General features: G+C 59.7%; 2 protein-coding genes across 4 annotated transcripts in view; one reads left to right on the top strand and one right to left on the bottom strand.

Moving 5' to 3' along the window:
* Positions 1 to 3,942, top strand: part of CERK (ceramide kinase) — a 40,459-nt gene extending 36,517 nt beyond the window's left edge. The window contains exons 12-13 of the mRNA XM_036072836.2: positions 62 to 270; positions 1,604 to 3,942. Of these exons, the coding sequence (XP_035928729.2) occupies positions 62 to 270; positions 1,604 to 1,676 (282 nt within the window). The 3' untranslated portion in view covers positions 1,677 to 3,942. The remainder of the gene's footprint in view (positions 1 to 61; positions 271 to 1,603) is intronic.
* Positions 3,943 to 7,465: 3,523 nt separating this feature from the next.
* The window catches only part of GRAMD4 (GRAM domain containing 4), a 78,350-nt gene continuing 73,143 nt past the window's right edge, over positions 7,466 to 12,672 (bottom strand). For all 3 annotated transcript variants that reach the window (XM_036072815.2, XM_036072819.2, XM_078076757.1), the window contains 5 exons: positions 12,234 to 12,378; positions 11,506 to 11,599; positions 11,104 to 11,188; positions 10,222 to 10,290; positions 7,466 to 9,851 (listed from right to left, as the gene is read on the bottom strand). In XM_036072815.2, the coding sequence (XP_035928708.1) occupies positions 9,747 to 9,851; positions 10,222 to 10,290; positions 11,104 to 11,188; positions 11,506 to 11,599; positions 12,234 to 12,378 (498 nt within the window). In that variant the 3' untranslated portion in view covers positions 7,466 to 9,746. The remainder of the gene's footprint in view (positions 9,852 to 10,221; positions 10,291 to 11,103; positions 11,189 to 11,505; positions 11,600 to 12,233; positions 12,379 to 12,672) is intronic.

Raw genomic sequence — 12,672 nt, 5'->3', positions numbered from 1 at the left:
CCCACGCCCGGCCTCCCCCGCAGAACCTCTAACACGATCTCCCTGCTGTGTTTCTCGGTAGTTTGACTTCGCTTTTGTCGAAGTTTATCGAGTCAAGAAGTTCCAGTTTCTGCCGGAGCATGTGGAGGAGGAGGACAGCGACCTCAAGGAGCGGGGGAAGATGCGGTTCGGGCCCGTGTGCAGTGACGCGCCCCCGTGTTGTGGCGCCGCGTCCAACAGCTCCTGGAACTGTGACGGGGAGACCCTGAGCAGCCCCTCCATCGAGGTCAGGTGCGCACCCGCGGGCCCCGCGCTCCGTGAGCTCCGCGTCCCACAGCCCGGGGGCGCGCTCTCCGGGGTCAGTCCCCGCGCGCCGCCGTCTCGCTCGGGAAGGGTACTGGGGCATCACCACGTGGGTCACAACACGACGTATTCGTTAGACGAGCCGGCCACCTTGGCAGACACTTCCCGGGCCCCACGTCACCGAGTCCACCAGCAGCCCCGCGGCCTCAGGGGGTCCCACCTGTGGCTGGAGCTGGGGGTCGGCTCGCGGGGCAGTGGGTCCTCTCCAGACCCGCAGGCATCCGAGGACGAGAGGTGGCCACGAGGCCGCAGGAAAACCCGCCAGGACAGTTGTATGTGCGGGGATTCAGCTTCTGTAATCTTACAAGTTAAAGACATGGAATTATTTTTATTTTTTATTTATTTATTTATTTTTTAAAAAGATTTTATTTATTTATTTGACACATCGAGAGAGACAGCGAGAGAGAGAAAGAGAGAAAGAGCACAAGCAGGGGGAGCGGCAGGCAGAGGGAGAAGCAGGCTTCCCGCTGAGCAGGGAGCCCGATGCGGGGCTTGATCCCAGGACTCTGGAATCATGACCTGAGCCGAAGGCAGTGGGTTAACCAACTGAGCCACCCGGGCGCCCCTAAAGACATGGAATTATTTTTAATCCTGGCTTAAGGATTTACTTAAAAACTAGGTTACTTTGAAAATTAGGAACAGCATTCTTTTATGAAGTATATCCTATGTATCTTGAAAATACTACCATGCCTTAACCAGCGAGTGGCTTAGTTAGGGGGTTTTTCCTACCGAACATCTTGGAGGAGGCCGCAATGGCATTAATTAAGGGGGACGGTGGCCCTGCCGGTGGGCTGATGGCCATGCGGACCACTGAGCCCCTCGGCTCTCATCATGCTTGTTGTGGGAGGCGGGGTCTCCAGGGCACCCTGGCCATGCTTCGGGCCCCCGGGCCAGGGTTGGGGTGGAGCCCACTCGTCCTGGGTGACCAGACATCCTGCACATCCCATATGAGGGGGGTCGCCCCCCACGGAGCCCCCTCCCTGCTGCCCTGAAAGCTTGGAACACGATCATCTAGAGGCTCGTCACGCTGCTAAAGGGCGGGTGCTGGTGTGGACCCGCGTCTGCAGGGCCCTCCGCTCCCTTTACAAAACAGGCTTCTCAAAGAGTGTGGGTAAGTCACTCTGTGCCCCTGACCTGTCCCTGCGGGGTCAAGCCCAGAGCCGGCCATGAGGAGACCCCCACCCCCCCTCCAGCCTTGACCAGCTGCGGGGCCAAGGGTCAGGAGGCACTGGGGGTCACACGTGGCCCTTTGTCTCTGCAGGGTCCACTGCCAGCTCGTCCGCCTCTTTGCACGGGGCATCGAGGAGTGTCCTAAGGAAGAACGGGACAGCTGAGCCACCCTCCCGCATCACCTGCCTTGCTGTGCTTGGGAAGCGTGAACATTATTTAAGAAAATTTCTGCAGAACAATTATGTTGATACATACGTTTAAATTTAGAAATTTATTTTTGATAGTTAGATCTTGACTTTAGACAAAATACCTTTGTCAACAATTTTGTGAACATACCTGGCATTTTCAGCTCTCTGTGAACCTGTGGGTTGCGTTTCATGTAACTTATTCTCAGCAAATGGCACTTGTCAGTTTGGGGGCGCCGCCTTCTTAGATTTTATGCCAACGGCGCAGAGTTTTCAAGGGCCCATCTGTGGCTCTACTGCAGTCATTTTAGGGACAGTGGGCACAGCATCTGGATGGGAGGTACCTAGGCTCATTGATCCACTTTGCAGGACTTACTCGAAGGTTTGTGATCAGGTTTTGGAAAATACTGGATTGCCTTCATGTTATCTTCACCTTAACTTGTGCTCGGGACGCGCTTACTGGATCCGGTGCATCCTGGGCGGCTTCGGTGACCTCAGAGCAGGACCATTTTAGGGAGAAGGACACGGACAGGAGGGACCCTGTTTCTTTAAAATCCCAGCCCTTGCTTTCATCGTGCTAGTGCTTCTGGGACAATCCAGCTGGTAGCAAGAACAATCATGAGCTCGGGACCTGGCATCTATTTTAAATGTGGAGTACCGAAGCTTCATACGACCCAGTGGGTAACAGGTGGGCCTCGGGGGGAAGCGGAAGGAAGCGGGTGCGCAGGAGATACAAATGCACTTCGTGAATTCTGTGTTCACTTCAAACCCGAGTGCCCGAGCCCCGCCGGGGGTGGGGTCCCGAGTGCCCGGGGCTCCTTGGGTGCAGGCCCCAAGTCCACATACGTGGTCCAGACTTGTGCTTTTCTTCACACTTGAGTCTATATATTTATTGAAAATGATGTCCTTTTCAACCAGAAGACCACACCTGGTGTCTCCGTGGTTAGCGCCATGGACGTCTGCGGACGAGCCGGAGCCGCAACGGCCGGGGCTTCCCCGTAGCTGTGACCCCCCCCCTGGCCCCTGGGGCGGCCCTCGTCCGCGCTCTGGCCTCGTCTTCTTTGTATGCACACTTAGGTATGTGGAAGATGCATCGAAAATAGCTCCGTCTGAAATACAAGCTGCAGAGCCCGAACTCTGGTTCGCGGAGAGCGGAAGGCCGACTTAGAGGAGGTCGTTCCTGACGCGCCGTCGTGCGCTCGGCATTCGGAGGTGCAGCTGGGCCTGTTGGCATCGGCAGGCATCGTACGTTTTTAGAATTCACTTGCAGCGTTTGTATTTTGAAGTATACACGAAACCTCCTGCTTTATCACTCAGTCCCATCCGGGTCAGGCAGAAGGGCAGCTTTAACAGTGGTTTTTTCAACAGACCGTATTATCAAGTAATCGCACAAATGGCATGGTCTACGAAGTCGTGGGTGGGCGCCGAGTCTGGGTGCGGAGTGGGAAGCTACACTGGCCGTTTGTGATTCTCAGTGCTCGCTGCTGGTTGGAAGAAACCAGAGGACGGGCAGCTCCGTGTGGGAGCAGAGCCGCACGTCAGGGCCCAGCCAGCCAGAACCGCGCTGTGGAATGTGCTCCTTCGCAAGTTTCCCCAGAACAGTACTGGTCTGTCCTAAAACCCACTGCCAATTTTAGAAAAACAGTCCAGGCCACGGTAAGCATCTTCTGTTCCCCGAGAGAGCCAGCCCTGCCCCGGGCTTCCCGCACGGCTGCCCGCACACCGACGTCCAGAACCGCAGGCCTTGGGGCTCTTCTGGGGCGTGTGTGATGTCGGAACACCCCGAGAGTTCTCGATGATCTGCACACAGGACGCAAGGACCGTTCAGACATTCCCACGTGGGCGAGAGGCACGGATCTCCAGGAAGGCCCCACAACACCTGGACTCCAGGGACTTGGGAAAAAAAAAATGGAACTGATGGTGGGTTAGTGAAAACTTAGGATCATCTAGAAGGTTAGTCTATGTTTTAACTTCCTTTGTGACTTATTGGTGCAAAACCACCATGGCAGCCATTACGCTCTGACCCTATTCCTGCTTATTCTCCTCCCCAAGTGAGCACCTGGTGCCCGGCGCCTTGCTGCCCGGTGGGCGGGCGCGACTGTTCTGGTACAATCCTGTGTAACCTGCAAGTACGGGCTGAAAGCGTGGCTTCATTTTCTTGTAATCTTGCTGGTTTCAAGATTGGAAAATGGCGTATTTGCTCTGATATGTTTGGGAAGACAAAAATAAAGTTACTTTGGGCAGAGTTTCTTTTTCTCTTTTATAAATTCTTGTTGAAAGTAGAGCATGTTTTGTGAAAACACATATACCCATTTTTTTTTTTAAGATTTTATTTGACACAGAGATAGAGGGAACATAAGCAGGGGGAGCGGCAGAGGGAGAGAGAGAGGGAGAAGCAGGCTCCCCACCGAGCAGGGAGCCTGACGCGGGCCTCGATCCTGGGACTCCAGGATCATGACCTGAGCCGAAGGCAGCCGCTCAACGGACTGAGCCACCCAGGCGCCCCATATGCACATTTTTTTTTTATTTTTTGGAGAGCAAGCAGGTGCATGTGAGCAGGGGGAGAGGGAGAATCCCAGGCAGACTCCCCGCTGAGCACGGAGCCCAGCCGACCACAGGCTCGGTCCCACAACCCTGAGACCATGACCTGAGCCGAAATCAAGAGTCGGACGCCCAACTGACCGAGCACCCAGGTGCCCCCACCTTTGTAACAACTGAAAGAACAAGAATAAAACGAACAATGTGTAGCTACCACCCAGACCAAGAGACAGAACTTCACCCTAAAGTCCCTGTGTTCCCCTTGTGGGGGGACCCCCGTTTCCAGTGTACCATTCCCTTGTTTATCCACGTGAGGGGGTCAGAACAGCTCACCCTGAAATCGGCCACTTTGGCATAAGGATTGTTTTGAGCTGCAGACTGTCAAGGAGCAGCAAATGCAGGAGGCGCCCTCTGCCCCCCACCCCATCTGCTGGAAAGGACGTGAACTTCCCCTTGAGAAGCCATGTCTTCCTCTCTCACGCCAGGAGCTGAACCGCCTCTACCACTGGGACAGTCGGCGCCAAGATGGGTCTGCACAACCCTTAACCTTCCCTCACTTCCCCACATGAAATCACCCAATAAAGTCCTGTTACCTTAGAAGCCCAAACCCCTTTTCCTTCGTCTTGTCACGTCTTGACAAATTTGCCCTTTTGTTAAAATGGTGCATAAGCCCCAGGGTCTAACTGCTTCTTTGGGTCTTCCGATCTTTCTCTATAAATGTCTCCATGTACAAAAAATAAGCTATCAGCATCAAATAATTGTTTGCCTTTTCTGCTGTTCACCGGCCTGCTTACTCGGCGGGCCACAGTCCCCGAGCCCAAGCAGGCACAAGAAAGGTGCTTTCTTTCCCTACACACAGTCCCCGCAACGTCTTATTCCACAGGTTTTGCTCTTCACCTGAAAGGAGTCACACTGTGTGTCATTTTCTGGAACTTGCTTCTTAATTCTGCATGTCTGAGAAGACATTTCCATCATGAAGGTGAACTTTCCAGTCTAGGAACACTGCATACATTCCCACTTATAAGTCCTCACTCAGGTCTTTCGAATAGTTTTTTTTTTTATTTAAGTATTTTATTTATCTGACAGAGAGAGAGACAGCGAGAGAGGGAACACAAGCAGGGAGAGCGGGAGAGGGAGAAGCAGGCTTCCCGCTGAGCAGGGAGCCCGATGCGGGGCTCGATCCCAGGACTCTGGGATCACAACCCGAGCTGAAGGCAGACGCTTAATGACTGAGCCACCCAAGTGGTTTTATAATTTTCCCACAATCTCTGAATTGTTCAGCTATGTTCCTAAAAACTATATTTTGGGACTATTCTAAAATTTTTTTGTTTTTACATAGAAATGTGATTTTTAAAATCTTTTTAGTGTATCATCTGGTATCCAGAAAACATGCCTCTTACTATGACAACTTACCCATATGGGGCGCCTGGGTGGCTCAGTTGGTGAAGGGTCTGCCTTCGGCTCAGGTCATGGTCCCGGGGTCCTGGGATCGAACCCCGTGTCGGGCTCCCTGCTCAGCGGGGGGGGGTCTGCTTCTCCCCCCCGCCCCCCCCGTCCCCATTTTTGCTCTCTCCGTCAAATAAATAAAATCTTAAAAAAAACACCTTACCTCCAGATCTGGGGGTTTTCTACTGTACCATCATCTACAAGTAGGAATAGTTGAGTAGCTCCCTTTAGGACCTTACCCATTTCGTGTCCCCCTGTCTGTGCCAGCGAGCACTGACTCCCAGTACAGAAGGGACGACAGTGTCTCTAAAGGAGCGAGGCCCAGGGTGCCCGCCCTCCCCCTCTGCCGCCCGTGTGCTGGGAGCCCCGCACCCCCGGCACGATGCCAGCCCGTGATGGAGGAGGTGCCGGGACCCTGCAGGAGGGGGCTTCCCAGCTCCAGCGTGTGGGGGGGGCAGATTTCAGCAGCCGGCCAGGGCCTCGGTCTCCCCAAGTACCATAGGCCACCAAGGCGCCTCCTTTGGTTTCACGGACGCCCCAGGGGGAAGCCCAGAGCTTCAGCTGTCGGACTGCTGTGAACACACAAACTAAAATACACAGACCGCCAATAATACCGAATCTACCGAAACACAGTCCCCAAGTAGTTCTTACAATAGCAGTTAGACTTATTTGTGCTACTTTACTGACACATTAAATAATAATACAGGCAAACTGGGAGCCCCCTCAGCAAGAGTGGGCAGGGAGGGGCCCGTGCCGCCCACGCCCTGAGCCCCGACCCGCCTCACCCGTGTCCATCCCCAGAGCAGGCGTCCCCGCGGGGCCAGGAGCTCGCGTGCTGTCCTCTGGGCCTGGGCTGCAGACGGGCTTGTCACCAGGAGAGTCAGGGCGGGGGGTGCAGCAGTCCCGGGAGTGTTCACCGGGTGCCCGGCCCCCCAGGGACCACTGGCCTGTCACAGCGACGTCCCAGCCCCTAGGACAGTGCCTGCAATGGATGGGTGGATGGACGGATGGATGGATAGATGAAAAGACCAACGGAGGGATGGATGAGCAGGCGGGTGGATGCAGGACGCAAAGGCCACACCTCTGAGCGCAGGGCTGGCCCACCAGACCTGGTTTCTGTTCAGCTCCAGCTCACTTCGTGGGACCTGGGTGGGGCTCCCGTGGGCTCGGGGTGCAGGAGGCTGGGTGCCCTTAGCTGTGCCCAGCTCAGCTCCACACAGGACTGGTGGTTTCAGATGTCAGCGGGTTCCTGCATCCCTGTCCCCACTGTCAGTGTCTGGACCGGCTGAGCCACGGGTGCCACCAGGGACCCCTCTGCCCAGACCCCAGGGGGAGGGCTGCAGGTAGTACCTGGCCCAGAGATGCCCACCACTCCCAGGGAAGTCATGCCCAGGTGGGGCCAGGACCTGCACCCCAACCCCGAGAACCCTTTTCCAGGCTCCTCCATATCCTGGCAGAGTGACGGTCCCACTGCCTGGCCACCCAGCGCCAGGCCCTGGATGACCCAACCTGGCCCTCCAGTCTTCGGGAACCGGGGCCCCTGCCTCCCCTCGATGTCAATGCCCCCCACCCCCCTCATGGCCCTACCCCACAGCCCGCCTCCCCGGCACCCACCTCACCCCTCACCCAGACAGCTTTGGAGCCCAAAGCCCCGCTACCCTCCAGCCCTGGCGGCCGCGGGGGTCCTGGGCCACCCGAGGGGTGCCTGCCTGCCCCACTCAGCTGCGTGCGATGCACAGGGGCCCCGCACTGGAGGCCGAGCGCCCCCACCCTCCCTGAGCACAAAGCATTTCAGGTTTATTTAAATAAAAATTATAATTTATACAAGACTTCTTTAAACAAACAAAGTTTTCTTAAAAAAATGTTACGGGGGTTTTTCATCGGTTCTTCATACAGTACAATCCTTTTGTTGAACAAAAGTGACAGCAGTAACGATTATTTACAGATCCAAAATAGACTCAAGCTTCGGACATAAAAAATGTGACATTCATTCTAGTTCAGTGATTAGTCATAGAAATTAAATATCTGCCCAGATTTACACAATTTGATAGAAACTCCGGGCTCTCTCTGCCGGGCCGCCGGGAGCCCGTGTGGGCTGCGCTCTCCCCAAGGGCCCGGCCACTGGCGCACGACGCCCCAGGGCCCCCGCGGCCGCGCCCCGCATGTGGTCAGTTTTCATCTCCCTTTCTCCTCAGAAGGGACTCGAACCAAACCACCCGCTCTGCTGAGGAGGGCGAGCCCCACCACACTGACCCCTTGGCGGTCCCGGGGAGGCGTCTGAGTGGCACCCACAGGCGTCACCCTGAAGCCTGTCCCCGGGGGCCGCTCGGGGCCCACCCCGCCTCGCCTCAGGCACCGAGGGAGGGTCCCCGGGGGTGCCTGAGGCCTCCACAGGGCCAGTCCGCCTGCGCCCACGGGGGGAGCCGAAGCCGAGACTTGGAGTGGGCTCTGCCTTCAGTTTGACGGAAGGCCGGCCCGCGGGACCTCGCGAACACCAGCGCCAGCCGGACCGGGGCGGTGGGTGCCACAGGGGCCCTCCGATCTCACCGACCGGGCGGAGTGTGTGCTTCATCAGGCTGGTCGGCGCAGCTCCCCAGGAGCGCGGCCCGGGCCCTGGCGTGTGGCCCCCATGGCCCCCCGTGAACAGGGACGTGAGCGATGCCACCAGACTCACCCAAACCAGCAAATTAGGATTGGAGCCAAGGTAAAAATTACATCTGAAAAATGATACAAAAATAAGAAAAACAGCTTGCTCTCTGTAAAAAATAGAATCTTCTGTTTCTTCAAAAAACAACAATCTCCGTGACGCCCAAAGGACTCAGGACAAGCCGAGGAACTGGACTGATGGAGTTGGAAGTGTGCTGACCAGGAGGGCGGTCGCGCTGACCGCCACAATCTCAGCCTGTCCTTCACAGAGGTCACAGGCCTGTCCCCAAGTGAACCCAGCCTGCAACGGCAGCCTCCGGCCTCGGCCACAAGCGCGCTGGCGTCCTGGGCGGGGCCCAGACTGGTGCTGGGCGCAGGGAGGGGGGCGGCTCGCTCCCACCCCGGGGTGTGCTGGCACGGGGGTGGGCCTGCCAGGACCCTGTCAGACGTCAGGGGTGCGGACCGTCCGGCCCCAAGCCTCTGGGCTCCGCTCACGGTCACTCCCCGCAGCCGGTGACCTCCCGAGCACCCCCCCGCGCAGCAACCACGGGCAGACCGGCCGCAAGCCTGGCCCACCGTGTGTCCGGGCCGCTCCCACCCCAGGCCGCAGGGCCCCCTCCCTCACCAACACAGGTGGCTTCCGCCGTGAAGCTGGCGCCAGCTATGCTGCGGTTGATTTCCATCTGAGAGCAACCCAAGCTCAGAGTGCCCCCCAAAGCCTTGGTAGCTGGTCTACGGGGCTTTCCCAAGAGCAGAGTGTGAAAAAGATGCGCTTCTACCTGCGCGCCACTCCACGGCCGCGGGGGCCGCCGACTCCGGGCCTCCTGGCGGCTCGGGAGGCCGAGACGGCCGCTGGCCTTCGTGGCGGGTGGGGCCCCGCGGCCGGTCAGCACGGAGCCTAAGCCAGATCAAGCCGCGCCCCTGCCCCGGGCCCCCCTCTGACGACTCGCAGCAGGCCTCGCTGGCGGAAGGAGCGAGACCACTGGCCGGTTCAGGGTGGTGGGCGAAGGCGCCTCTGAGTCGCTCATCACCGACATCCTTCACACCCGGGAAGAGGGACCACCGGTGCTCCTCGGCTATGGCTTCGGGGTGGAGGAGCTTCGGCCTCTGGGGCGGGCGGGTCCTGCGTGTCCTCCTTTCCGCTGGCCTCCGAGGATCCCCTGCCCTCCGTGTCCACGTGTCCGTGAGACACGCCTCACCCGTGAGATGGGCGGGCACCGCCTGAGGGCCCCAACCCCTGCGTGAAGGGGTCCGTGAATCGCGGGGTGAACACAATAAAAACCACAGATTGAGGGGAATTATTGCAAAAGATCAGGAGGATGTCCAATTGTTTTTCCACTATCAAATTGTTTAAAAAAAACAACAAAAAAACCAAAACCAAAACAAAACCCTTCCAGCATCGTCCCGGGAGAATCAACACTAGCTGTCGCTGCCAGATGCCGCGGCCGCCGTGATTTTCATGTACTGGCTGAAAATGGTCTCGAACGCCTCGTCTCTATGCACCATGGCCCCGAACACCAGCGGCTGGCGGGTGGAGATGCCGTGGGTGACCCCGCGCAGCCAGGCTGGCCTGAGGACTAGATGCCCCACACGCAGGCCTTGCCTGGCCCCAGGCCAGGTCCGAGCGGAGCCCCACAGGGTCGGTGCCCAAGGGCAGGCCCCTCCCCCCACAGAGGCCAGGCCCCCCGGCCCCACCCACCTCCCCGCGGGCCTCAGCCCCAAACCTGACCCGGACGTGCAGTGGCAGGAGGCTCTGGTGGCCACAGCGAAGGAAAGAGGAAGAAAGGGGGCCCCTCGGGTCCCCAGCCGGTCGGTGGCTCCGCGTGCCCCAGGGATTTACAGCCACACCCCCGGGCCACCCTGCCATCTCCCCAGCTTCCTGCCCAGCACTTACTTTCTGGGTTGATGGCGTTGACACCGCGATCCCCATGCCTGAGCCCGGGAGGACAGAGAGGACCTTGTACTGAGGGACGACAGCGCACGGTCAGCCTGGGACCTCCCAGGATCAGGGCCAGGCCTGTCCCCAGGCCCCAGAGCATTCTGCCAGGGGCCCACGGAGCCCAGCCTTCCTGAGCACGACAGGACGGACTGACTTCCTGACCAAGAGACCAGACCTGCCCCTTCCCCATCCCACCCTCTCCCAGCAGGCCCGAGTGAGACGGGGTCTCCCTGAGGGGCAGTGCGTGGGGGGGGCGCCTGCTGTCCTAACGGCTGCACATCTCTCTGTGGGGGGAGCTGGGCCCACCCCCGGCCCGGGCCAGCCTGTAGCCCAGACGCTCAGACCCTGGAGGCGGGGGGCAGGTGGGCCCGGCCACCCTTGCCCAAGTGTGTGTGCCAGGCCCTCCTTTGGGTACTGCACATGCCCTGCCCACTCCACGTGACCACACTCGAGGGACACTGGCTGAGGACACGCCCGCGGTGGGGGCAGCATCTCAGGGCCGAGGGGTGGATACACAGTGGTAAGGGGGCCCAGGCGCCCGGCCGGGCCCACCTTGCTGTGCTCCCCCCCTCCCCCTCTGTGGGAAGGCACCTGGCGCTGACCCGTGAGGACGTGGGGTGGCCCGTGGTACATGGACACGAACGGGAGCCAGTGTCTACACGGGAGCCTTCTAGAAGGGGAGCCCTGACGTGGGTGCCCCGATGTCTCCGAATAGCATCACTCCCTCACTGTGAACATATCTGACTTCCAACTGAAGCCCATCAGCTTCGTGGCCCTGTGGCCTCTCTCCTCCGGAATCCTAAAGGGGTAACAGAGAACGGGGGGGCCCATACTGACCTTCTGGATGTCTGTGATGTCCACCAGCTTGATGACCTTGTTTCTCTTGGAAGAACCGGATTTGGAGCTTTCGAAGCACAAGTAACTATGAGGGGAGAAAGGACAGAGGCATGATCCAGACACGGCACAGGGACGGACGCCCGCCCGGGCTGCGGCCACCACGGTCCCCCGTGGGGCGGGCGGCGACCCCGAGCAGAGAGCCCCTCCCACCTGTCACCACGCACTGGCTTTTTACAAAGGATTTCACTCTGAGAGAGAGTTTTATCGCTTCTAGAGCTGACTCCACGGTCTACACCGCATCTGACTCGTGTTCGCAGCGTCACGCATCCTGGGGCGTCCAGCGAGAGCCGGGACCGTCCCTGAGGCCCGTCCCTTCGGCAGGAGCAGCACGGAGGCACTCACTTCTCCGTCACGTACAGAACGCCGTTGCGGATGTAGTCGGTGGGCATCTTGCGGTCGCGGTTGATCAGGCAGCAGCGCCAGCCATTCTCACACACTAGTGGGGACAGAGGCGACCCATCAGCCCGGCTCCTCAGGGACGCACCAACACGCTCCCCGTCCCCCGATAAAGCCCGGGGGAGGGAGACAGGCGCCCTCCGCCTTCCTGGAGAGCTGGGGTTTGCTCCGGCGCGTGAGTCGGCGGGGACTTTCGTCCCCTCGAAGGAGAAGCACACGGCTCAGGTTGTGCAAATGGATCGAACCGCGGCCATGACGGGGACGCATTTGCATGCCCTCGGTCAGCAGGATGGGGGGCGGGACAAGGTCCCAGCTTAGCTCTCTGCGGCTTCCTTCTGTGGCCCGCCAGGCGGTTCGAAGAGCCCAGCTCCCTGGGCGCCCAGCTGCCGTCCACCAGGTCACAGCTGGGGTGCGCGGGGGCCGCACCTGCTCGTGCGAGGCCCCAGCTGGGGAGCAGCTCTGAGCCGCGCTCTGCGGGACCCTCTGAATTCCTGCAGCTCAACCACCCCTGCAGAAGGATGGGCCCCCCCAAGCGGCCCAGGAGCACCCGGCTCCTCCCGCCTGCCTGCCCAGAGCCCTCCCGGGCCCCCAGGGCCGGCCCCTGCCGCCGGGCCCAGCACGGGGGCGAGCTCCCCAGCCGGCCAGGGCGGGCCACGGACTCCGCGCACACGTACCCGGCAGCGGTCGCTCGTTTTCCGTCAAGTTAAAGATCTCGTGGAAGTTGCCTTTCTTGGTACCGTGGAAGCGGCCAGTGTCTTCGTCCTTGCTGAGGCTGGCGGGCGCGCTGGACACGTAGCTCCGGGAGGAGGCCGTCTGTAGCTGCCAAGAGCACGCGTGTCGCCGTCAGCCACGCCAGCTGGGGGTGGGGGCACAGGGACGCACGCGGCCCCCCACCCCGCCCTCGCCCAACTGTACACATAGACGAGCGACAGGCACGGATGCCCAGATGCGGGGTGCGGACCCCTACGAGCCCCTGCCGGGGGCCGCTCCTCACCCCGCGAGCCCCCCTTCCTCCGGGGCAGGGAAGCCCCACAGCAGAGGGGAGGCCCCTCTGCCCCCAGCAGCGTCCCCACTCCGAAAGGCCGTGCTGGAGCCTGCACCCCGGCACACGCA

Source organism: Halichoerus grypus, chromosome 6 (assembly GCF_964656455.1).
Source record: "Halichoerus grypus chromosome 6, mHalGry1.hap1.1, whole genome shotgun sequence".
In the NCBI taxonomy this organism is placed as follows: domain Eukaryota; kingdom Metazoa; phylum Chordata; class Mammalia; order Carnivora; family Phocidae; genus Halichoerus; species Halichoerus grypus.
The sequence above is the reverse complement of the archived record's forward strand: the minus strand, read 5'-3'. Positions and strand labels throughout refer to the sequence as shown.